Source organism: Oryza glaberrima, chromosome 7, assembly GCF_000147395.1.
Source record: "Oryza glaberrima chromosome 7, OglaRS2, whole genome shotgun sequence".
Classification (NCBI taxonomy): domain Eukaryota; kingdom Viridiplantae; phylum Streptophyta; class Magnoliopsida; order Poales; family Poaceae; genus Oryza; species Oryza glaberrima.
The window spans coordinates 23,443,791-23,464,951 of NC_068332.1; the positions used below are offsets into that span (position 1 = coordinate 23,443,791).

At 45.2% G+C, this 21,161-nt stretch overlaps 3 protein-coding genes and 1 pseudogene across 5 annotated transcripts; 3 read left to right on the top strand and 1 right to left on the bottom strand.

The window, feature by feature from the left end:
- The first annotated feature begins 4,344 nt into the window (after window positions 1-4,344).
- Window positions 4,345-7,154, top strand: LOC127779609 (uncharacterized). 2 transcript variants are annotated; one of them, XM_052306434.1, is made up of 5 exons: window positions 4,345-4,757; window positions 4,846-4,932; window positions 5,024-5,131; window positions 5,260-5,463; window positions 6,667-6,892. In XM_052306434.1, the coding sequence occupies exons 1-5, from the start codon at window positions 4,461-4,463 to the stop codon at window positions 6,667-6,669; spliced, it is 699 nt and encodes a 232-aa protein (XP_052162394.1). In that variant the 5' UTR covers window positions 4,345-4,460; the 3' UTR covers window positions 6,670-6,892. The 2 variants fall into 2 exon arrangements, with proteins under 2 accessions (XP_052162394.1, XP_052162393.1); XM_052306433.1 differs by having other exon boundaries at window positions 4,357-4,757; window positions 6,748-7,154.
- A 35-nt stretch (window positions 7,155-7,189) lies between these two features.
- LOC127779611 (glucan endo-1,3-beta-glucosidase 4-like) lies at window positions 7,190-11,695 on the bottom strand. Its single transcript, XM_052306435.1, has 5 exons — window positions 11,264-11,695; window positions 9,927-10,023; window positions 8,809-9,147; window positions 7,727-7,754; window positions 7,190-7,625 (listed from the first exon to the last, which is right to left on the bottom strand). The coding sequence occupies exons 2-5, from the start codon at window positions 9,991-9,993 to the stop codon at window positions 7,403-7,405; spliced, it is 657 nt and encodes a 218-aa protein (XP_052162395.1). The 5' UTR covers window positions 9,994-10,023; window positions 11,264-11,695; the 3' UTR covers window positions 7,190-7,402.
- A 1,750-nt stretch (window positions 11,696-13,445) lies between these two features.
- Window positions 13,446-16,611, top strand: LOC127778769 (serine/arginine-rich SC35-like splicing factor SCL33). 2 transcript variants are annotated; one of them, XM_052305388.1, is made up of 6 exons: window positions 13,446-13,691; window positions 14,233-14,387; window positions 14,914-14,991; window positions 15,723-15,887; window positions 15,965-16,066; window positions 16,173-16,611. In XM_052305388.1, the coding sequence occupies exons 2-6, from the start codon at window positions 14,239-14,241 to the stop codon at window positions 16,318-16,320; spliced, it is 642 nt and encodes a 213-aa protein (XP_052161348.1). In that variant the 5' UTR covers window positions 13,446-13,691; window positions 14,233-14,238; the 3' UTR covers window positions 16,321-16,611. The 2 variants fall into 2 exon arrangements, with proteins under 2 accessions (XP_052161348.1, XP_052161347.1); XM_052305387.1 differs by having other exon boundaries at window positions 13,446-13,591.
- A 2,430-nt stretch (window positions 16,612-19,041) lies between these two features.
- On the top strand, window positions 19,042-20,811 carry LOC127780616 (uncharacterized; annotated as a pseudogene).
- Window positions 20,812-21,161: the final 350 nt, after the last annotated feature.

Genomic DNA, 21,161 nt, shown 5'->3' on the forward strand with positions numbered 1-21,161 from the left:
AATATTGTGTTTGATTAAGAAGTGAAGCTACGTAAGAAAATTGGATGATGGAGGTGTGATTGTTTGATAAGAGAATGATGATGGATAAATTGTTATATTTGGAACAAATTTTAAATACTAAAATTTGATAAATTTTAGGATAGAGGAGGTATGTATTTTGATTTATCTTACCTCTGAAAATTTCTTGGCTCCATGCTTCCTCTGTTTTATAAAAAACCAAGATAGTATTGGATATTGATACGTCTTAGTTTCTGTGCATATTCATATTATTACTATGAAGTGTCAATCCGATATTTTTTTATGGAGGGGTAGTTAGCACTGACCCTTCGTGGTTCCTACGGTGCACGCAAAAGTGATCGTCACTTCTGTGCTACAACGGGCAGGCAATTGTTCTGGCTGCAGCTAACTCCGTGCTGTATATTCGCAAAGGGTGTCACTTCACTGTCCTCACTTGCCTGGAATAAACTAAAGTTGGGTTCTTTTTCTATACATAAAAAGAGTCGCGTGCTTTTTTTTCTTTTTCAATGGGGCCTGATACGATACGAGCATAATGCATCGCCACACTTAATGCTACTGATAATATATTCTGTGTGAGTCAGATAGGCTATCAGTTTATTTCCAATAAGCAAAAGGCAATTAATGATTCGATCAGGTCGGCAATGTGCATCGTCGTTGGCCGTTGGGTCGCTTGGATTGATTGATTCCGTGTGCTGCTGCTAGTACTATACAGCACATGGATTTTGACATGTTTCGGCTCTTTGTGGACTCTGTGATCTCTGCAAGATTGCTATTAGTACTAATCCCCTTTCTCTTAAGAGCCCACTTCATATTATTAAAACAACGTATATAACACATTAGCTATAAGGTTGGGCATAATTTTTTTCTAATCTATCTATCTGTTATTTATGTATTTAATGTATTTGTTTTAGAGCTTATATTAAGCTAGCTTTTATATAAGAGCTAACATTTTTCATTTTTTTTATATATCTCTTCTTGACGTAAGTTTAAAAGTAAATTTATAGCTTATCATTATGCTTGCTCTAATATCCTTTTCATTTTTGTCTTTTTTAGGCCGTGACAGCGATACCAGTATTTGTCGGGGCGGAAAATGACACCGACACTGACAAGTTACAACTTGTGTTCTATTCTGAACTTCCAATGCGATTTCATTAGCAAAATAATAAAAAAAAAACTCTAATCTTAAGCGCTGTTCTGGATTACGACCTATACTTATCAGTGACGCATTATGTTTACTTGCCAGATAATCTATTGTTTGATTGTTTTTATCGGAATCGTCGATTTACGGGTGCCACTTGAGATAATCATTATGCACTAGAGGATGACGCGAATTGATCAAAATAACCGGGGCGTGACTATATAATTGCTCACAAAGTATATATGCTTAGACGAAAGAGTTGACCAAGATCAGGTTAAAGAAAATTTCATCAAAGGGATAACGCACGTATGCTCCCCGATTTGGCTATGATGATTCAACTTAGAGGTAATTACAAGTCAACTTAAGCTAACCAGTTACTCGTGTGCAATCTAATCACTGTATTTAGCTATTACTAGTTGCATATCCGGTTAGAGGGCAGAGGCGCAGGATGATGTAAGATTAGACTTCCGCTTTTTGTAGTGCGCTTTCGTCATTGCGGGTATCCGGAAAAGGAATAAGTTCATTTGAGGTCCTTTAATTTGTCAACGAATCCGATTTTCGTCCTTCAACCGGAAAACCAGATATAAGAGGTACCTCAACTATCAAAACCGGTGCACTCAAGGTCCCTCGGTGGTTTAGATGGTGGTTTTGGCTGATGTGGCGCCTACGTGGCTAGTTTGACTCGGTCTTCATCTGGCGTGACATTGACGTGACGCTTACGTGGCAATTCGATCTGAAAAAATAAAAAAAACCCGTAGGACCCACATGTCAGTTTCACACACAAAATAATAATAAAATGGTGAGACCTACGTGGACCCCATATGTTATCCTCTCCTTTCGTCTTCCCACTCTCCTCTCTCTCTTCTTTCCTACGGGGCGACGGGCGGAGTGGGGCGACGGCGGCCGAAGCGGCGGCGGGAATCGGCATCACCTTGGACGTCTTCTCGTCGGAGACCAATGAATGGGCGAAGCGCGATGCGGTGTTCGGCGGCGTTGAGGCCTCGTTGCTGTCCCCCAGTCCCCCACCATGCACTATTGCGGCAGCGTCCTCCACGTGCTCGTGTACCCCCGACCGCGTCGTGCTTACGGACCTCGGTGCCAGCCTCCTCTCTATCTCCTTCTTCCTTTCGCTCCCAAAGTCCCAATGAGGAGGCATGGTTCAGAGCTTGCACCATCGACAGCAGAGTTGTCCGCGCACGGCGCATCCTTGTGCAGCTCTATGACACACCCTGGTCGAAATTGCATAACGAATTGATCACCAACACTGTCAATATACTGCTGGCCTATCCTTGTCCATTTCAGCAACCTCATTCATCACTCCTTTGAACCACTCAAACGACAACGGCTCCCGGGTAACCCAGGAAAATTGTGCGCGGCTTGTTCTGTATGCCCTCTTGTTGTTGTTACTTCTTGTTGACACACTGAAGCTGTTGGCGACGACCGACGGCGCCCGGCAAGAAAGGGAGGAGCGGCGGGAGGTGGCCGGCGATCGAGGAGGGAGCCGCGGCATTCCTCGGCGGTGGAGGAGGTGGCGGCTATGGCGGAAGGCGGTTGACGAGGCGGAGGAGGTGCAGCCAGCAGCCGCCGCCCCTGTGGAGGAAGAAGAAGAAGATGAAGACTCGACCGCCACGTCGCCGGCGTCTGCACCCGGCACGAGCGAGGAGCCGGAGGAGGAGGAGGAGGCCCCGACGTCGAGGCGGAGGAAGTGATAAGCCCTTCCATTGAGTCATCGGATGAGCCATCCGCCGCCGCTGCCACCATCTCCCCGGCCGCGGCCACCGTCAACAAGGGCCCCGTGGGAGCTCCCGGCCCCGGGACCGCCGAGGAGGAGGAGGAGAGCGGCACTAGCGCCATGCAGCATATGGTTGCCTCCCCGCCGCTACGCCTCCTCGTTGCCGCGGCTCCCTCCTCGCCAGGCGCCGTCGCCGCTACTCCGGCGAGGCAGCGACCCTTTCCCGTGCCGCTGCTCCCCACCGCCGCTGGGAACAACCTATCAGTGCAGGGGAGAGAGAGGGGGGATAGAGAGAGGAGGAGGGGATTGAGGATGACATGTGGGGTTCGCGTGGGTCCCACCATTTTTATTAATTTGTGTGTGAAATTGACATGTGGGTCGCATGGGTATTATTATTATTTTTGGATCGAATTGCCACGTAAGCACCACGTCAATGCCACGTCAGATGAAGACCGAGTCAAACTAGCCACGTAGGCGCCACGTCAGCCAAAACCGCCATCTAAACCACCGAGGGACCTTGAGTGCACCGTTTTTGATAGTTGAGAGACCTCTTGTATCTGGTTTTCTGGTTGAAGGACGAAAATCGGATTCGTTGACAAGTTAAGGGACCTCAGATGAACTTATTCCTCCAGAAAATGCTGCCCGTTTTAGAACAGTCTGGGCCCACTACGCGCTTCGGCCTGGTTATCGGACAGACTGCGTGGGCTCAATTCAGGTCCACCATATCTGGATCGCTACCATTTCAATCGGCCCAAGAATGCTCCGAATTTCTTCATCCTTCATTTCACTCTCCTTAAGCAGGTACAACAGGATACTATAAGCCAGCTATAAACATATATCAAAAAGATAAATGATAAGAGAGAAAAGTAGCAGACTATAGATTTGTAGCCGGCTATAGCACGGACTTAAATACACAACGTGTGTATGACAGCTGAGACCATGTATTAATAGTATAGTATATGTTTATATGTAACTATTATATGAATTGGCTATTAAGTTTGACTATAGATGATTTGGAGCTAACAGTTGGCTATACTATGTAATCGGCAGTCGTTCTCGCAAATTATTCTCACTGATGAAAAAAATGCAAATTAGACACAGTAATCTATTTTTTTTCTCTTTATTTACTTTGATTCAGTTAAATGCTTTCATTGGAAGATTTTTTTTTTATATTGGAAGGTAAAAAAGTGTCCACTACATTACAAAAATAAAAGAGAAGGAAAAGCGAATGCAGGCGGCGACAGGCAAAGGCTTCCGAGCCTCCAATGGTTGGGTGCAGACGTCACGACCCACCGCTCTCCTCTGGTTGGTCGGTCGGACTTGGACCTGATCAGGTCGGATAACGACCAATCCGACTATCCGACCGACACACGGCTCGGCGATCCGACACGTCGCGTTGCTCTTCGCAATCGTGTTACGAACGTGAGGTCACAATTCATCGGCCACGTAACGTACGTGCCCCCTTGTCCCGACCCGTCACGTGGGGGAAACGAGTGATCACTGATCAGTCTACGCGAGCTACTAGCTTGCTAGGTGAGCTAGGCTAGGTAGTAGGTTGGTGGTGGCGCAGCCATGGCCGCCGCCGCCGCCGCCGCAGCTGCGGCGAGCACCGCTCGCGGCGGGCACCGGCCATGGACGGCGGCGAGCCGTGGTGTTAGTGCTCGCCGTTGTTCGGTCGCCCCTGCGCAGGTCCGCGCGAGAGGCCCAACCGAGTGGTGGCCTGCGGCGGCGAGGAGGAGGAGGGCGCCGCGGCGGCATGCCGTCGCGGCCAAGGCCGGCGCGGCGGACGCGCGGCCGTCGTCGTCGTCGGATGCCGTCTCCTACTCCTCCAGCATCTCCACCGACATGCCGCTCTACGAGCCCACCGGGGTAAATCCGCATCCCCTCCTCGATCTCTGCATCGCCATGGATTGATGCGACGAGATGACCGGAATTCATGCCGGCGAGCGCGGTGCAGGTGTCGTTCGACGAGTACCTCCTCGACCGCGCCCGCGTGTTCCGCGCCATGTTCCCCGACGAGAGCAGGAGCCAGCGCCTCAGCGACGTAAGCAAACCAAACCACTTCGCCGGCGACGACCTCGCCGGCGGCGACGACGATGAAGCTAAGCTGATCCTGTGTGCGTGCGTGCGTGCAGGAGGAGTGGAGAGTCCAGATGCTGCCGCTGCAGTTCCTCCTCCTCACCGTGCACCCGGTCGTCGTCATGCAGCTGCGCCACCGCGACGGCGTGCTCGACCTCCGAATCGTGCGTACGCATGGACTAGCAAAATCCATCCCCAATTTACACATCTCTGCTTCGTGCAGCAGCCGGTGAACCGTGTGCGCGCCATGTGTTTGTTTGTTTGTCTGTTTGGGCCGGAGGGCGCGGCGCAGACGGAGTGGGAGCTGCGTGGGCTGGAGCGCGACTACGCGCCGGCGAGCTTCGACCTGGGCGTCCGCGGGTCGCTCTACGCCGACAGGAGCCGCGGCCGCCGCGCCTGCCGGCTGAGGGGCCACCTCGAGATCTCCATCGGCTGCATCCTGCCGCCGCCGATGCGCCTCGTGCCGGACGCCGTCATGCGCGGCGTCGCCGAGTCGGTAAGTGTAGGATTGAATCACAAGAACTAAGCTAACCAGAGGGGGTGAATGGTTGAGATATCCAAATACCAAAAACTTTTAACGGAAATAAAAGTTACCATCGAAATCGATGGATCGCGGTCTGACCGAGGTAGTCGTGCCGGTCTGACCGTCTGAAAGCCACCGGTCTGACCGAGATTGGAACTCCGGTCTGACCGCCTGATCAGTTGCCGCTTGCTGTCGCCGCCGCCGGTCTGACCGCCCTTACGCCATCGGTCGGACCGCCGCGATGCCGCCAGTCTGACCGCCACTGAGATGCCGGTTAGACCGCCGAAACCCGGTGAAACACAAATCGAAGAACTCTCAAAGTAGATGACAACTTTATTGCTTCTATCTGTGTTTACAAAGTGCACCAACAGCACCCCTTACAAAAATCTCGACTAAACTCGAAACCCTAACTAAACTAGCTCTCAAAAGCTATACAAAAGCGATACAAAGCGATACCGGGAAGACTCACGCTCCCCCTCTATTTATACATGAGGTAGGCAGCCTAAAGCCACGAACCAAACTCATACTAAGAGTCCTAAACACCTTAGGAAACCCTCTAGTACAAGAAAGAAACTTTACATAACAAATCGTACCAAATTTGGACTCCTTCCAAATTCGACTCCGCATCCCATACGCACACAATACCTCCATCGTATGCCATATGGAATCTCCATCAACCACGTGCATCAACTCTAGCCTTAGTATCCCGCATGATATCTGACCACCACGGACATCGTCTTACCACCAAGCCGACTCCCGGTCCATCACCGCAAATACTCTCCCGAGATATCGAGTCACCTACACATGAAATAAACAAAGAAACCATATTCCGAGACCAAACTATCTCCAACTTGACTCATTAGTAGCAAACAACAGTATTACATACGTATAGTATCCATCTAGAAGCCATAACGATGAAACAATCACGAATATCCAAAGAAACAACCCGAAACCGAAACCGACACAGTGTCGGCCGGTCTGACCGCTACACATGAGCCGGTCTGGACCGCTACACATGAGCCGGTCTGACCGGCAACCACCGCCCGGTCTGACCGGTTCCGACAAAACAGTAAACCCTGTTCATCACCTGAAAATCAATTATCTCCAAAACCACTTCGATAATAATCTCCAATTATCAAAACTAATAATCACAGATGCCAATTGTTCATCTTACAGTAAGATCTTCGGTTCTTCGCCAACGCCGGCGGGGCCACAAATTTTGGTTTCTTGGCGATCTTGAAGATTGTGGCGGTGCAGGTGCTGCAGAGACTGGCCGAGAAGATGAAGCAGGACGTCGACGTCGGCATCGTCGCCGACTTCCAGAGATTCCGGCGGGAGAAGGCCGCCGCCGCCGCCGCCGCAACGGGGAAGGTGAACTCCACAGCTGACAGAGAAACCTGAAGCATGGATATCTGAAAACCTGGCCAAAATTTCATCAAAATTTGATTCATATACTACATGATTCATTTTGCTCGTGGGAAGATCAATTCTTGCAAAATAATACTAGAATTTTCTGCGAAGGATATATCCACAATATAGAGTGTGTTGGACTATGTAATTTTGTAATGTGAAATTAAGTAATGTTAAATTACTTAAGTACCTGTCCGAATATGAGTCGTTAAAGAAAAATGGAAAAGAAAGATTCATTTTTAGATTTCCTGTGTTTAGCATCAAAAGATTTGGACCAAGAACACCAGGATTCCACAAAATGGTCTAAATAAAATAATTTCATGATCCAATCTGACATCTGACATATAAACACTGGTCATTTACTCGGGAATAAAACATGTCAAGGTGACTCCTGACTCCTGAGTCGTCACTGACTCTCTCTAGTGAGTGAATTTATAACGAATGACATAATGCCATATGCATAATTTACATGGACAAACTCCAACTAGTGCTGAACTGCTGATCAGAGAACGAGGGAGAGGAAGATCGGCGACGCCAGCAGCAGCGCGCAGAGCGCCCGGCGAGCGCCGGACATGACGCTGTCGGCGGCGTCGAAGGGGGTCAGCGCGCCGCCGGGGCTCCCCGTCCCCGGGAACGTCGGCGACGACCCGTTGCCGAACCCCGGCGTGAACGGGCCGACGGCGGACGGCGCGTTCGCCGCCGGCGTGGTGCCTCCGGCCATGGAGCTGCCAATGTGCTATTATGTCAGCGAGACTGAGCAAATGGTTGACAGATTTCTTCAGACTTTCAGAGAATGTTGCCCGAGAGAAAGAGGAAAAATGCTCACCTTCCTGAGAAGACGCATTGCCCTGAACCTGAAACCACGAAAGAATTAGAGCCCAAATTTCGAACACGATTTATAAATTTTTCTGAACATTGCTAGTTCTTCAGTAATTTAGCATGCAGAGGACAGAAAAAGACAGCCAATCTTTCAGAAAAAAAGAACTTGATCTATTAGCCCAAATCTATGCTATAGGCATGACACATTAAACTGTTTATATTGTATTTTTGTAAGTTTTAAGCTAAAATGCTAGTTTTATTGGAGTATTTGAGCAAAATTTGCATATGTAAACTGAGTTTTCGGTGTTATGAAATTTTGGAGCGTGGAGTCCCAAAGAAAATTTTCTGGAGCCGCCACTACCTGCAACTAGAATCTTTTCCATTTCTAATTGTTGTTCTCCTTTAAATTTCTTTAGTGTTTTTCTGTTAGTCGATATAAAGCAAAAGATCTTGAGTAGGAAAAAAAAAGAAGAAAAAAAAACTGAATTTAGCAGACATTGGACAGGTTAACATAGGTTGATGGGGATCAGGATCCTCTGCAGTCGAAGTCATGTGACTTTGTCTCCTGACATGTGGGCCAAGGGATCATGTGACAAAGGCATTGTGCATTTTGACTGTATAGGGGATGTTTGGGCCTGTTTGGTTACCCGGGCTGCGGCTGCGAACAATGCCGCACTCAATGTGCGCAGCTGCAGTCGCAGCCGTCGCAGTTGGCCTGCCGAACAGGCCCTTTAGTTACAGGGGTGTAAAATTTTGGCACGTCACATCGGGTATTATATAGGGTGTCGTATGGGGTGTTCGGGCACTAATAAAAAACTAATTACAAAATCCGTCAGTAAACAGCAAGACAAATTTATTAAGTCTATTTAGTCCGTCATTAGCAAATATTTACTGTAGCACCACATTGTCAAATCATGGAGCAATTAGGCTTAAAAGATTCGTCTCGCAAATTAGTCGTAAAATATGCAATTAGTTATTTTTTAAGCCTATATTTAATTAGTTCGAGCGTGTCATGTGATATGGTGTAAAATTTTTGTGTGGGAACTAAACATGGCCATAGTATCTCAATCCGGCTGATGGGTGGCTTACTGGGGTCGGTGGCGGTGGTGGTGGCGGTGCCGTTGAAGCTGCAGGTGGCGCCGGCGCCGGAGTTGCGCTGGTAGTAGTCGTTGTAGGCGTAGGAGGCCAACGCCGGCAGGTTGTTCGCCTTGTAGCACGGGCCCCCCGGCTGGATCGCCGCGCAGTTGGCGTGGCCCTGGCCGCAGGCCCAGTTCAGCCCTTCCTGCAGCGCCGTCGGGTCCGCGTTCGGCAGCGCCACGCAGAACATCCCCGTCGCCAGCGACCGCCTCTTGCCCTCGCCCTCTGTCGCCGGGGAGATCTGTGGACCGATCGCCTCGGCCTGGCCGCCGCTGCTCTCAAGAAGACTCCCTGTAAAGATTTTATGAGATGAGTTCTGAAAAGTTTAACAAGGAAACTTTTTTTTTAAAAAAAAATCAAGATAATATAATTTCTCTTAACATAAACTCTCAGTATCTGTAGAATTAAGATGCACATAGTCTATAATAAAAAAAAGACATGATAACAAATACTCTCCCGTCCTTAAATATTTGACGCCGTTGACTTTTTTAAAACATGTTTGACCGTTCGTCTTATTAAAAACTTTTATGGAATATGTAAAACTATATGCATATATAAAGGTATATTTAAAAATGAATCAAATGATAGGAAAAGAATTAATTACTTAAATTTTTTAAATAAAACGAACGGCTAAACATGTTTAAAAAAATCAACGGCGTCAAATATTCAGGGACGGAGGTAGTAGTACCGTAGCAATCTACAACCATCATCTGAAACTAGTAATCCATGTTCAGATTCAGAAAAGGTAGTGCATTTATCATGCTGTAGAGTTCTGACTAGTGGGCTGTATATTCAGATATTCTTCAGGTTTAGTAAAAAGTTAGTAGTAATTTCAGTCAGGTGCAGTAAGTGGCAGCCTGATCATTTTTCACTGGAGAGAGACATGAAAAGGATGGCAAGCAATTCCGGGCTAAGCAAAGCTTCCCATGCAAAGTTTTTGATATTTTGCAGCTTAAAAGTCATCCACAAACAGTTGATCAACTTCGTATCAAATTGGCAATGCATTTCAAAGGTGTCGTTAGGAATCTCAATAAATGAGAAAAAGAAAGCGAGATAGCTACACTACACACCGGATGCGTCTGCGAGGAGAAAGGCGAACAGAAGAATGCTGCATCTTTTCAATCTTTTGGCCAACATTGTACTGCTCCAAGAACCCTCCAAGAGCACCTGTAACAATAATAAGGTTAGTACTACAAACTACAAAGTCGTAAAAGTAGATGAGCAGTGCCTCAAAGTTCAGAGATGTACATGTTCTCTAAAGAATTTAGAGATGTACGTCTCTGAATTCTTCAGAGAACAATGTATATATTCTCTCAATGAATTCAGAGATGTAGCATAGACAATGTAAGAATCGGGACCATGAACATAGAACTTGATGCTTTCGGACCAAACTGCATATTCGCACTATAATACAACAGAAGTCCAGTAAGGTACGTCTTTGGGAGAGGGAATATAATGAATTGCGTCATGTCAGGGACGAAATTTCAGTCCCTAACTATTGACTCCCTATCAAGTGACATGATTCTGTCGGCACGAACTTATGTCATTAAGACGCTAATTGTTTAATTATAGTTCAAGTTATCCTGACATAACTTGGAAACATGAACTGGAATTTTTTTTGAACGAATCATCGAGCCGCCAATTTCATTGAATGGAGAAGGAGCAAACCGGAAATTCTGGGTGCAATAACATGGAACCGCCCATGGAAACTAAAGCTGTGGATTGTTGGTAAAACGGAAGCATCTAGCTACATGACCACTTAATTGTTCATAGCACATCAAAAGATTCTACTTTTTGTATCAGGACAAAGGTATGGGGGTATGCACCTTTCTTTCACCAATTCTTGCAATAGAACTAAAGATGACCGAATTTGGCACAATTCAAATCTTCAGTAATATATTATTCAGCTCGCTTGAGTTAGCTTGTGATCCAATGAAAAAGAAAGGTAAAATTTCTCTCTTTCTTTAGGAGAACGGTAAATTTCTTTACAGAAGAAACCAAAGGTGGTGGACTTCTAATATATAATTCTCCGGTTTTGGACTGAAAATCTGACTGTTAAAGAAAGGGGAAACGAAAGATCATGCTCTGTCTACCCTTAACTGAAACAGGTTGATCATGCTGTTGGGAACACACTGCAAATATTTTCAGGGAAAAATCAAAGGGTATCGGAGAAGAAAGCCAAGAACTTAAGAACAGAGAAGAGCTGATCGACAAAGGCGCCAACAGAAGGCCAAAGATATAAGGAACTGGGAAATCTAGCTCAAATAAAAGACCGATGATTGGAAAGGAAAAACAGGCTAAATTCAGATCAAGAAAAGGGGAAGGAAAAGGATAAAAGGAGCATCAGAATTGCTTCGAGAGCACAACTCTTCTAGAACTTAGAACAGGATACTGAAAAGAATCATACCTTGGCCACCAACTCGCCAAGTTCTTAGCTTCTTCCAACTGCCAAGAACAATCTCTTGTTCCTTTCTTGTGGACAGAGCTCGAACTTATGAAGTCTGAACCCTCAATTTGCGGGATATGAGCAGAGCCTAGCAAGGAAACCTGGATATGTGGTCTTTCCTACCTTCTATTGGCACTAAGTATATACGAAGAGGAGCGATTAGGCTGTAATTTTGCTTTGGAAACAGATTAGAAGAGGTGCAATTCGGCACTAATACTAATACTGCCAAGAGATTATATGAGAGAGAGAGAAAGGAGATAGTGTAATGGTTCAGACTTCAGAGGAACGCAGAGTAGTTGGTAGGCAGAAAAAAAAACCCAGCAGATTTTCTTTTTCTGTTGTGTTTATGGACGGTGTGTGTGATTGATTTTGTCGCTATATATGGTGTGTGTTCTTTTCAGTGTGCTGCAGGATACTACTACTGAAATTCTTATTTTCATATGAAGAAATACTACTGAATTTTTCTGAATTTAAATGACCTATCATATATGGAGTAATGTTTTTTTTTTTTGCGGGGAATATATGGAGTAATGTTGAGTGGACCAAACAGGCAGAAAGGGAGTTAAAGGTAACACAAAACATAGACTGATCACTGTTTTGTTGTGCTACTTTTGATCAATGATCATTGATCAGTGATCACCCCAAGAGTGGATGATGTGCATGCTAAATTCTTTTGATGATACACTAATGATCAATCAACCTGCCTTTATCTCAGCTACACTTTCCCTGCCGGCCACCTCCACTCTGAAGAACAAGCAACCACCAAGCACAAGTAACAGTATCTTCATAAGAAATTCGAAAAGGTACCATAAATTTTTTTTGCAACAAATAAGGTTTAATTTAAAGCGTAAGTTTTGTAAAGTTCCAACTGCTCTTCCCAGATCAATTGTTCACATGCTTCGCATAAAGATCATGCATGCTCAGTCATCTTTTCATTTAGTTTGCATGAGTGCATGGCCTTTTTTCTATTCTGAAGAAAAAGAACAACCTTACCCATATTCACCGACAAGATTCTCGTATTACTGCTGGTGCAGTTTAAGCCACTAATACGTCCGATCGGGGTACCGGACCCACTTGTCAGTGACTGCTACCGCACAAGTAGTACTGCAGATTCCATGTCCATATTCACTTCTGAATTCTGAATTACCAAATGAGGTACAGCTTTCAGTTTTAACTATAATCTTCTCCATGCATCTTTGTATCTTATCTTTTGTTCCATACGTCCATACGCCTATGGAGTGTACATGTGGAGGACAGACAGTGGCACAGGTGGTTGGTACTAGCACATCAAACATGAACGGAGTCACAATCAGCTAAGGCCAATCAGTGGATTACACACATTGGGTTCGGACCATTCCAGGGCTTTCTCATCCCCATCACTTTGATCACTTGTGTTGATCCTAATCTAGAGCTTGTTTAATGTACTAGTCGTACTACTCATAAATATTATGGATGCTAATCTTGAATGTTCCTTTTGCGTTCTTCTGAATAAAACTTTGGATATAACCTCTGAACCCTGATCAGGAAAGCTGGTTAGATGAACTGTAAGCATGAGAATAGCTATGCTGGTGATATTGTCAAACAACATCAAACCTATTTACATATAGCTACTCAAATCACGAATGACAGATCAACAGAAAGGAAATGTTATCATCGTGCGCAGGAAACAAGAAAAAATGTTAGGTAGATAAGCCTTAGCCCTTGAAGAGGGATGGAATGCAATGCCTGCTTTTTTAATGTAATACTACTGCAAAAAATCTTTTGTCTTAGGTCAGCTTCTCACAATCCACAAATCCATTTATTCAACTTACTTAGGAGGAGATCAAATTTCAAGAATTCAATGAACAAAAATTACCCAAAATTTCTTTCAAAAGGGTTTCAAAATCACCCAATACAACATCAATAATAGAACAGGAAAAAGAGAAGAAAATGGATGGAACGGCCTCGGTTTCCTACCTTTCAGGGCCGAGAAAAGGCTAGGCCCACGAGCCGATGACAAACTTCGCGGCCCACACAACGACATCGCCACTCGCACCGTCCAACCGCGTCATCTCGTGGACACGTGTCACGATCCGACGGCCAACACGCCACGCGTCCCCATCATAAAAGGCCTTCAGGCGCCGCCACGCGTGTGCGCTCTCCCGTGCCGATTCGGGGCTGCTCCGGAAGCTTCTAGAGCAGTAGAATCCAAAACTCCAGAGGCGAACGCGACGCGACGAGACGAGACGAACCGAAGAAGCATTCCCTCCCTCCGCTCGAGCCCCTCCGTTTTGATCCGATTCGCTCGCGGTAAGCGTGATTCCATCGCTGTAATCGCCTGCTAGGTCGGTTGTGATGGTGAGATTGTTTCCTGTTTGATCTCCGGGATGAAGCCTAAACCCTAGGAGAGGTGTGTTTATGAGCAGTAACATAATTCGTTGGGTGATTTTGGTTATATAATGATCCGGATCGATGCTGTAGTTGATTATGTGGTGGCTCTAGGGGCGTCTTTAATCTACTAGTTCGTTAGGTGCGGTTGGATGGGGTTTGGGATGATTTGGTCGTGATGCTTGGTGAATTTGTGGTCTCGCACTGTGATGCTGCGTACTTACACACTGAAATTCTCGTTTTCAAAAAACAAACGCTGAAATTCTATGCGGAAACTAGTGTTGTTAGTTGGCGCCTTGGTAGTATAGACTTGTATACTCTGCAATTATTCGGCTGTGTGGTGATTGTACTCTGAAGCGCTCGATTAATTTCTACCTTTTTACTTTCTGTAAATAGTTTAAGCCATGGACTTAATTTCGATTAGAGGGAATATGCTTGCGCTATGCTCTTGAGACAATTGATTACTTCCTGTTTATTATTATTGCTAGTGTATTAACGCTATTACATTTGTTTACTGCTAGTTTTATTTTCTTTTTCTAATCTTATGCTGTTTGTTGTTCTAGATTGATATGGGGAGAGGCTACAGTTACAGCCCATCACCACCTCCAAGAAGCTATCGGAGAAGGGCCAGCAGCCCAATTCCCCGTGACCGTTATGGTGGACGTGGTAGAGATCTCCCGACCAGTCTTCTAGTCAGGAATCTTCGTCGGGACTGCCGGTAAAATTTCTTGAAATTTCCTGTGGCCAGTAATTGCGAGCGCGCAACTTGTAGATGTGCCATGTATGAAATTTATACTTTGTTGTTGAACTCGACATATTTACAAAATATTGTACGGTTACGCATCTGTGGCATTCTCAAGTTCTTTCTTTTGTGACGCTCTGCTTATTGAGCTAAGATGGTTTTGTGAGCCTATATGTGTTCTTTTATTATCACTTGGTGCTACTACATTGGTAATTGGAGTGATAAATTTCAATATTTATAAAATTCCAGTTCCAGTCTTAAGCCGGTTATAGCGGCCAAAAGAATAGGTATGTCTTTGAGCTGCATGCTGCATGCTTTTCTGTGTGCACGTGGAAATTTGGCGCGAATAATTGGCATCAAATTTAAATGCATTCCTGAAGAGGAAATCAGACATTTAGTTGAAGCTTCATTATGTTCTTGGTTATGATTCTTGTATGTACTGCAACTGGAATTCCATCTTTCCTCTTTAGCCCTTTTAACTCACAGTACATTATGTATGCAGGCCAGAGGACCTTCGTCGGCCATTCGGACAATTTGGTCGTCTCAAAGACATATATATTCCAAGAGATTACTATAGCGGGTAAGGCACCGTATGTAGACTAGTACTCCCTCCGTTTTACCATGTAAGACTTTCTAGCATTGCCCACATATATATAGATGTTAATGAATATAAACACATATATATATGTTTAGATTCATTAACATCTAAATGAACTTAGGCAATGCTAGAAAGTCTTACATTGTGAAACGGAGGAAGTATTAATTGGCATTTACACCAGCAGAGACTACTTAAAATTTATAGCTGGGATTTATACATTGACATAAAAAGTGCACTCTGCGAACTCTCCTTTTTTTTTAAAAAAAAAGTGTGTTCTAGTTTTACTAGCAGACATTAAAATACTTCTGTCATCCACTTGAGATTAACAGTGAAAACAAGTTTGTGAAGACACAAGTCTTTAGTGATTCAAGTCTGTTGAAGAGAAGGGAAGAGACTGAGAGTTGCAAGTTAAGAGATATGCAACATAAATATTACAGATGAAGAGAAGAAATGTAATTACGGGTTTAAGAGATAGTTCAAGTCATGAAGTGTTTGAAGTCTATATTTATAATCTGACAGGTGCAAGGTCAGAAGCAGAGTGCACACTCTTGTTTTACTTAATTTGTATTCAATGCTGTACAACCATGAAAAGCTTCATAAGTGAATTTGTTTGTTTGCTGGGTGTCGCATAGCTGAAAACAGAACCACTGCCATTTTTAAGTAAGACTGTTTTAAACCTTTTATTCAGACATCCATTTATTTGTCCTTTTCAGTGAACCGCGTGGATTTGGATTTGTCCAGTACTACGATCCTGATGATGCTGCCGATGCAAAATACTACATGGACGGGCAGGTTATTCTGGGCAGGGAAGTAGCTGTTGTATTTGCAGAGGAGAACAGAAAGAAGCCTTCTGAGATGAGATCTCGCGACAGAATAAGGTTCGTTGTCCCATCCTCCCTAGCGCAAATGCATAAACTCGCTGCTCTATTCACTTATCTGCTTGCACAATCTGCAGTGGCAGCAGAGGTCGTTCCTATGACCAAAGGTACTCTAGGTCACCGCGATACTCTCCTCCTCCAAGGGGCCGCTCGCCTTACCGCAGCCCGAGCTACTCAAGGTATATATGCGCACACGCTCTTTCTGTCTTCATGCTTCAGCCTACCAGCTTCAAACTACTGTTGCATTTCACAATGACACGCTTGAAAACATGTCTGTCTTGGCAGGTCTCCTTCGCCTCGGTATGCAAGGCGCAGGATGAGGGAGAGGTCCTACTCACCAGTTGAGAGCAGATCAAGGAGCAGGAGCCCGGTCGAGGAAGGATACGGTGGTGGATCCACACGGAGAGAGAGGTCGCTCTCTGTCAGTGAATGAGGTCTAGAGCGCTACCGGTAATCTTCAACTAGTAGTCGCTATGGCTTTGCGAACCATATGTTACTGTCGTGCTGTAGTGGTATCAATAACTTGGCAAATGTTGCGTCATTACGCCTTTCCTGGAAGATCGCAAACATATTAAGTTACAACGCCGGTGAATTCTGCTCACTTTGGAGTTGTTCTTGCTTTGTGCTTGTTTTGCTGTGGATTCTGAAGAAAACGTTTTGATATGGTTGCCCGGTGGATGGGGATCTGGCACGATGGTCGAACCTTGGAGCATTTACAGCATAAGACCCTTTTACAGGAGCTAAAGAAACAGCTGATCTGAGTATCTGATTAGCAGCAGCGGTATGCCATATGTGGACGTCGCAGCACCGATAAGCCTTAAACCAAGTCGTTGCCACCCCAGCTAGGTCGGGCGCACTAACTAGTCAAGTTCACTGCACTTGCACTGCAGTGGCCGCGATCTCACGATCACCTCGCCAATGGAGCGGACGATTTGTGGCTGCCTGAACTGAAGCTGATTGATTCATTCAACTATTCAAGCCGGATCGAGGTGGATGATCTGGATTGGATTGCACGCTAGATGATTTAGACCGTTGGATCTGTTCAATGATAATGAGTAAAACGAGTTGTGAATTATAGGACTGCGGCGGCAGCACCACAGCAACAACAACAATAATCCTCTCTCCCTTTCACTAGCATCGTTCACTTTCATTAACATCTATATAAATATGGACAATATTAAAAAATCTTATATCATAAAACGGATGATAGCATACAATGGTACTCCCGCACTTGGAGATGGTTACGTGGGTAGGGGGTACAAAGCGGAATGCAATGTTTAGATTCAGGGCTGAAAAATTTTGTTGTCACATCGGATATACGGACACACATTTAAAGTATCAAACATAGTTTAATAACAAAACAAATTATAGATTCCGCCTATAAACCGTGAGACGAATTTATTAAGCCTAATTAATCCATCATTATGAAATGTTTACTGTAGCACCACACTGTCAGATCATGAAGCAATTAGGCTTATCGTCTCGCAATTTACACACAATCTGTGTAATTCGTTTTTTTGCCTATATTTAATACTTAACTAGAAAAAATGTCCGTATGTTACAACGGGTAAAGACGTTTTTTCAGTGATATATTAAGAGTTGAGCAATAAATTAAAATATTAGGATCACTATATATTACAATTGAAAGTATTAATGGAAATTCTAACATTGGGATCGCTATAGATTATAATTAAAAAATTTCATGAAAATTTTCCAGTGTTTTTAGCCTAAAGCACTCCTTCCTTTTTAGCCTAGGCTAGTCCGGCACCTCCCTCTATTTGGTCTGCTTCCCTTCGACCCAGTCACAAGTGGAGCCGTAATCCCAACTCGCACAGTTTCAACCTCCCGAGTATAATTAATCCTGTTCCCGAGAAGATGACTACCAACTACATCTTCAACCTCCCGAAGATAGTCCCGTACCCGTACGGTTGCCGGAGCAAATATCCCCATCAAATCAAGTCGAATCTTTCTCGATCAGCCAAAATTGTTGAGGGTTTTTATCCACTCGATCTACTCTTTCTCCCTTTTTTTTTCCCAAAATCAAAGCATATAACTCGGGATAAAAACTACCGGGGAAGATCGCTGTCATCATCAGTAACTATTAAACGGAAATTAAATCCAGCGAATTAAAGCCGAATCGGAGGGAAAATCACGAAGAAAATGATGAGAGAGGAGTGGGGAATCGATTTTTACAATTAAATTGGAGGAGAAAATGCACGATCGATGTGGCGGCGGCGAAGCGCTAGGGTTCAATTCGGGAGGTGTGCGGCGAACCGATTAGATTAAAAAAACCAGATGAGAAAAACAAAAAGCGCACCGGAGAAAAAGCCGGCGACAAAAAAAAATTGACAAAAAAAAAACCAAAAGCCCCCGAAGGCGAGCGGTGAACATATCGGATTAAAAAACTGGACAAAAAAAAATCAAAATCCTTAGCGTGTGCGCATAAAAAACTCTTTCGTGTGAAAAAAAGGAAAAAAAATACCGGTGCCAAAAAAACACGGACTTTTTTTTTTACTGGGAGACTTTATTTTTTTCCTTTTTCTATGGGAGTCAGCCAATTTTTTTACGATGTTTTTTTTCCTTTTTTTTAATCTCTAGTTGAGTCGGACTGGACTTTTTCTTTCTTTTTCCACCTTTTTGAGTCAAACTTTTCTTTCTTTCTTTTTTACGGACGACAGAAATTTCCTTTTTAGTAAAGATATAGATTAAAATAAACATAAAATTAAAACTGATTCAAACACGGATGACGTACTAAAATACCGGCAAAAACATCTTTAATTTTTATAATAGTAGAGTAGAGATAGAGATGCATGTGGCTAAATATTCATTGGGATAGGGTAAAATGCTTTGCTAGGGGATTTAAACAGACCCTAAGCTAAGGTAAGCGCCTAATACTTGTATGTAAATGTTGAGTATTTGTTTGCAAATAGTTGGATTAGTTTTTTGGGAAACTATAAGTCAACTATTATTATTTTATTTGAATACATTGAAAGTAAAAAAAAGTATAGGAATTAATTACAAAAACAAACGAAAAAAGAAGCAAACCGTGGGCAGCATTGGAACGTTACTGGGCCGAACGATTTCTCAGGCCCATTATTATTAGTCGAGTCGAGTCGAGTCCATCCGCCTAGCAGCTGGCCTTCCTTCTCTCCTCTCCTCCGGCGGCGCCACCGATAGCAATCAACCCTTGATCGTCGATCCCTGAGGGTAGCATGGCTACCGTCGGCAGCTGCAGCGGTCATGAGGAGGAGGATGTCCTGCTCGACGGCCATGCCTACATCGGCAACAAACCCAACCACACCACCGCCGTCGACTTCACCAGGAACTCGGAGCGACTCGTGGCCTCCTTCTGGAGAGCGCCGCCGCCGCTCCCCTCCACCCTGTACGTGTACAGCCCCGACATCTCGGATCCCGCCGCCTTCTCGGAGGCTCCACGCATCATCCGCATGGTGAGAGGCTTCATCCTCTTCCGCGTCGTCATCCGCTCCCGTCACCGCTTCTGCATACCCATGGAGGATTTCGACTACTTCGTCTACAACGTCCATGGCCGGGCGCTCTACAGGATCACCAACCCGGCGCCGCTCTCCTTCCACGACGACGTCGTCGGCCTCCTGCCCCGGCCTTTCCGTACGAGTGCCCGCTGCTACGTCGCCGCGCTGGTGCCCACGCCCAACCCTAGCGTGTTCGCGCTCCACGTATTTCACTCGGATATCGGGAGATGGGCATCCACCCAGGTGGTTCTCAAGGATCCACAGCAAGATTTCCCAATCAAAATCCCCAGGAACGCTCGTCGCCTCTTGAGCCATTACCCAAGCACCGAGATTACGATTGGTGGTGAAGGCGGCACCATGGGCTGGGTCGATCTCTGGCGGGGCATTCCTCTCTGCGACATACTCTCCCCGGATCCCGTCCTCCGAGGTGTACCTTTGCCCTTGCCAAGGGTGCTGTTCAAACCTGATGGTGAGATTAGCTCTGATCATTTTGGATGTCCAAAGCCATTTCGCCGCATTACATTCATCAACAGGCCGGACGGCCGCCCCTGCCTCAGGTTTGTCGATTTGGATGTCAGTTGCACACGGCTTCCTGATGAAGATGAAAGTGGCAGGCCCTCCTTCTGGTTTGATAGCTGGAGTGTCATCACATGGAGCGACTTCAAGATGAGCAATTCCTTCGACGACTGGAAGAACGACTGCATGCCAGTCCACGCAGATATCATCATCTTGAAAGAGCAGATGCGTATGCAACTGCTGGAGTACAAACTGCTGCGGAAGAAGCCATCACAGGACAGCAAGAGTGTGTCCACCAACGCAGAGCGGAAATTGGAGAACCTCTGGGTTTCTCAACCCACTCCCAGCATGCTTCCTCCGAATATTGTTTACCTGATTGCCAGGGCCGAATTCATGCATCCCAAGGCTTATGTTCTAGCTGTTGACATGATAAAAAGAGAAGTGCATGGTGTGACGGAGTTTGGAACCATGAGGGAATTGGCCCCAGATATCATTTGTATCCCTGGTAGTGTCTCCCAGCATAAGGTGAGCCTGGCAATTTCTCAAGGTAATTTACATTGTATATACTACTCACCTGCATCTACAGATACGTTTAATTTACCACCTGTTATTTGCACAATGTTAGAGATTGCTATTAAGGATAGAGATCGCATTCCTGTTTTTCTTTACTCACCAGTTGAGAGCAGATCAAGGAGCAGGAGCCCGGTCGAGGAAGGATACGGTGGTGGATCCACACGGAGAGAGAGGTCGCTCTCTGTCAGTGAATGAGGTCTAGAGCTACCGGTAATCTTCAACTTGTAGTCGCTATGGCTTTGCGAACCATATGTTACTGTCGTGCTGTAGTGGTATCAATAACTTGGCAAATGTTGTGTCATTACGCCTTTCCTGGAAGATTGCAAACATATTAAGTTACAACGCCGGTGAATTCTCACTTTGGAGTTGTTCTTGCTTTGTGTGTTGTTTTGCTGTGGATTCTGTAGAAAACGTTTTGATATGGTTGCGCGGTGGATGGGGATCTGGCATGGTCGAACCTTGGAGCAGTTACAGCATGAGACCCTGTTTACAGGAGCTAAAGAAACATCTAATTGGTAGTTATTTCAGGAGAATCTAAAAATGTTGAAAAACTCGGCTTTTGGCTTTATAATTTATTTTCTGGATTATATAGCTACATGATCCCATAATCTGGTTAAGAATATGGATTGCTTGATGGTGCAAAAACTCCACAAGTAGCTAGAGGTCTCTAAATATATCCTCCGTCCAAAAGAAA

Bases quoted from the DNA above. Each gene is read 5' to 3' on its own strand.
- LOC127779609 (XM_052306433.1), top strand. From the start codon at position 4,461: ATGGCCGCCGCCGCCGCCGCCGCAGCTGCGGCGAGCACCGCTCGCGGC. The intron at 4,758-4,845 runs GTAAATCCGCAT...AGCGCGGTGCAG, and splicing joins CGCTCTACGAGCCCACCGGG to GTGTCGTTCGACGAGTACCT. The intron at 4,933-5,023 runs GTAAGCAAACCA...GCGTGCGTGCAG, and splicing joins GGAGCCAGCGCCTCAGCGAC to GAGGAGTGGAGAGTCCAGAT.
- LOC127779611 (XM_052306435.1), bottom strand. From the start codon at position 9,993: ATGTTGGCCAAAAGATTGAAAAGATGCAGCATTCTTCTGTTCGCCTTT. The intron at 7,755-8,808 runs GTAAGCCACCCA...TCGTGGTTTCAG, and splicing joins CACCACCGCCACCGACCCCA to GTTCAGGGCAATGCGTCTTC. The intron at 7,626-7,726 runs GTGAGCATTTTT...GCACATTGGCAG, and splicing joins CAATGCGTCTTCTCAGGAAG to CTCCATGGCCGGAGGCACCA.
- LOC127778769 (XM_052305388.1), top strand. From the start codon at position 14,239: ATGGGGAGAGGCTACAGTTACAGCCCATCACCACCTCCAAGAAGCTAT. The intron at 14,992-15,722 runs GTAAGGCACCGT...TGTCCTTTTCAG, and splicing joins CCAAGAGATTACTATAGCGG to TGAACCGCGTGGATTTGGAT. The intron at 15,888-15,964 runs GTTCGTTGTCCC...CACAATCTGCAG, and splicing joins AGATCTCGCGACAGAATAAG to TGGCAGCAGAGGTCGTTCCT.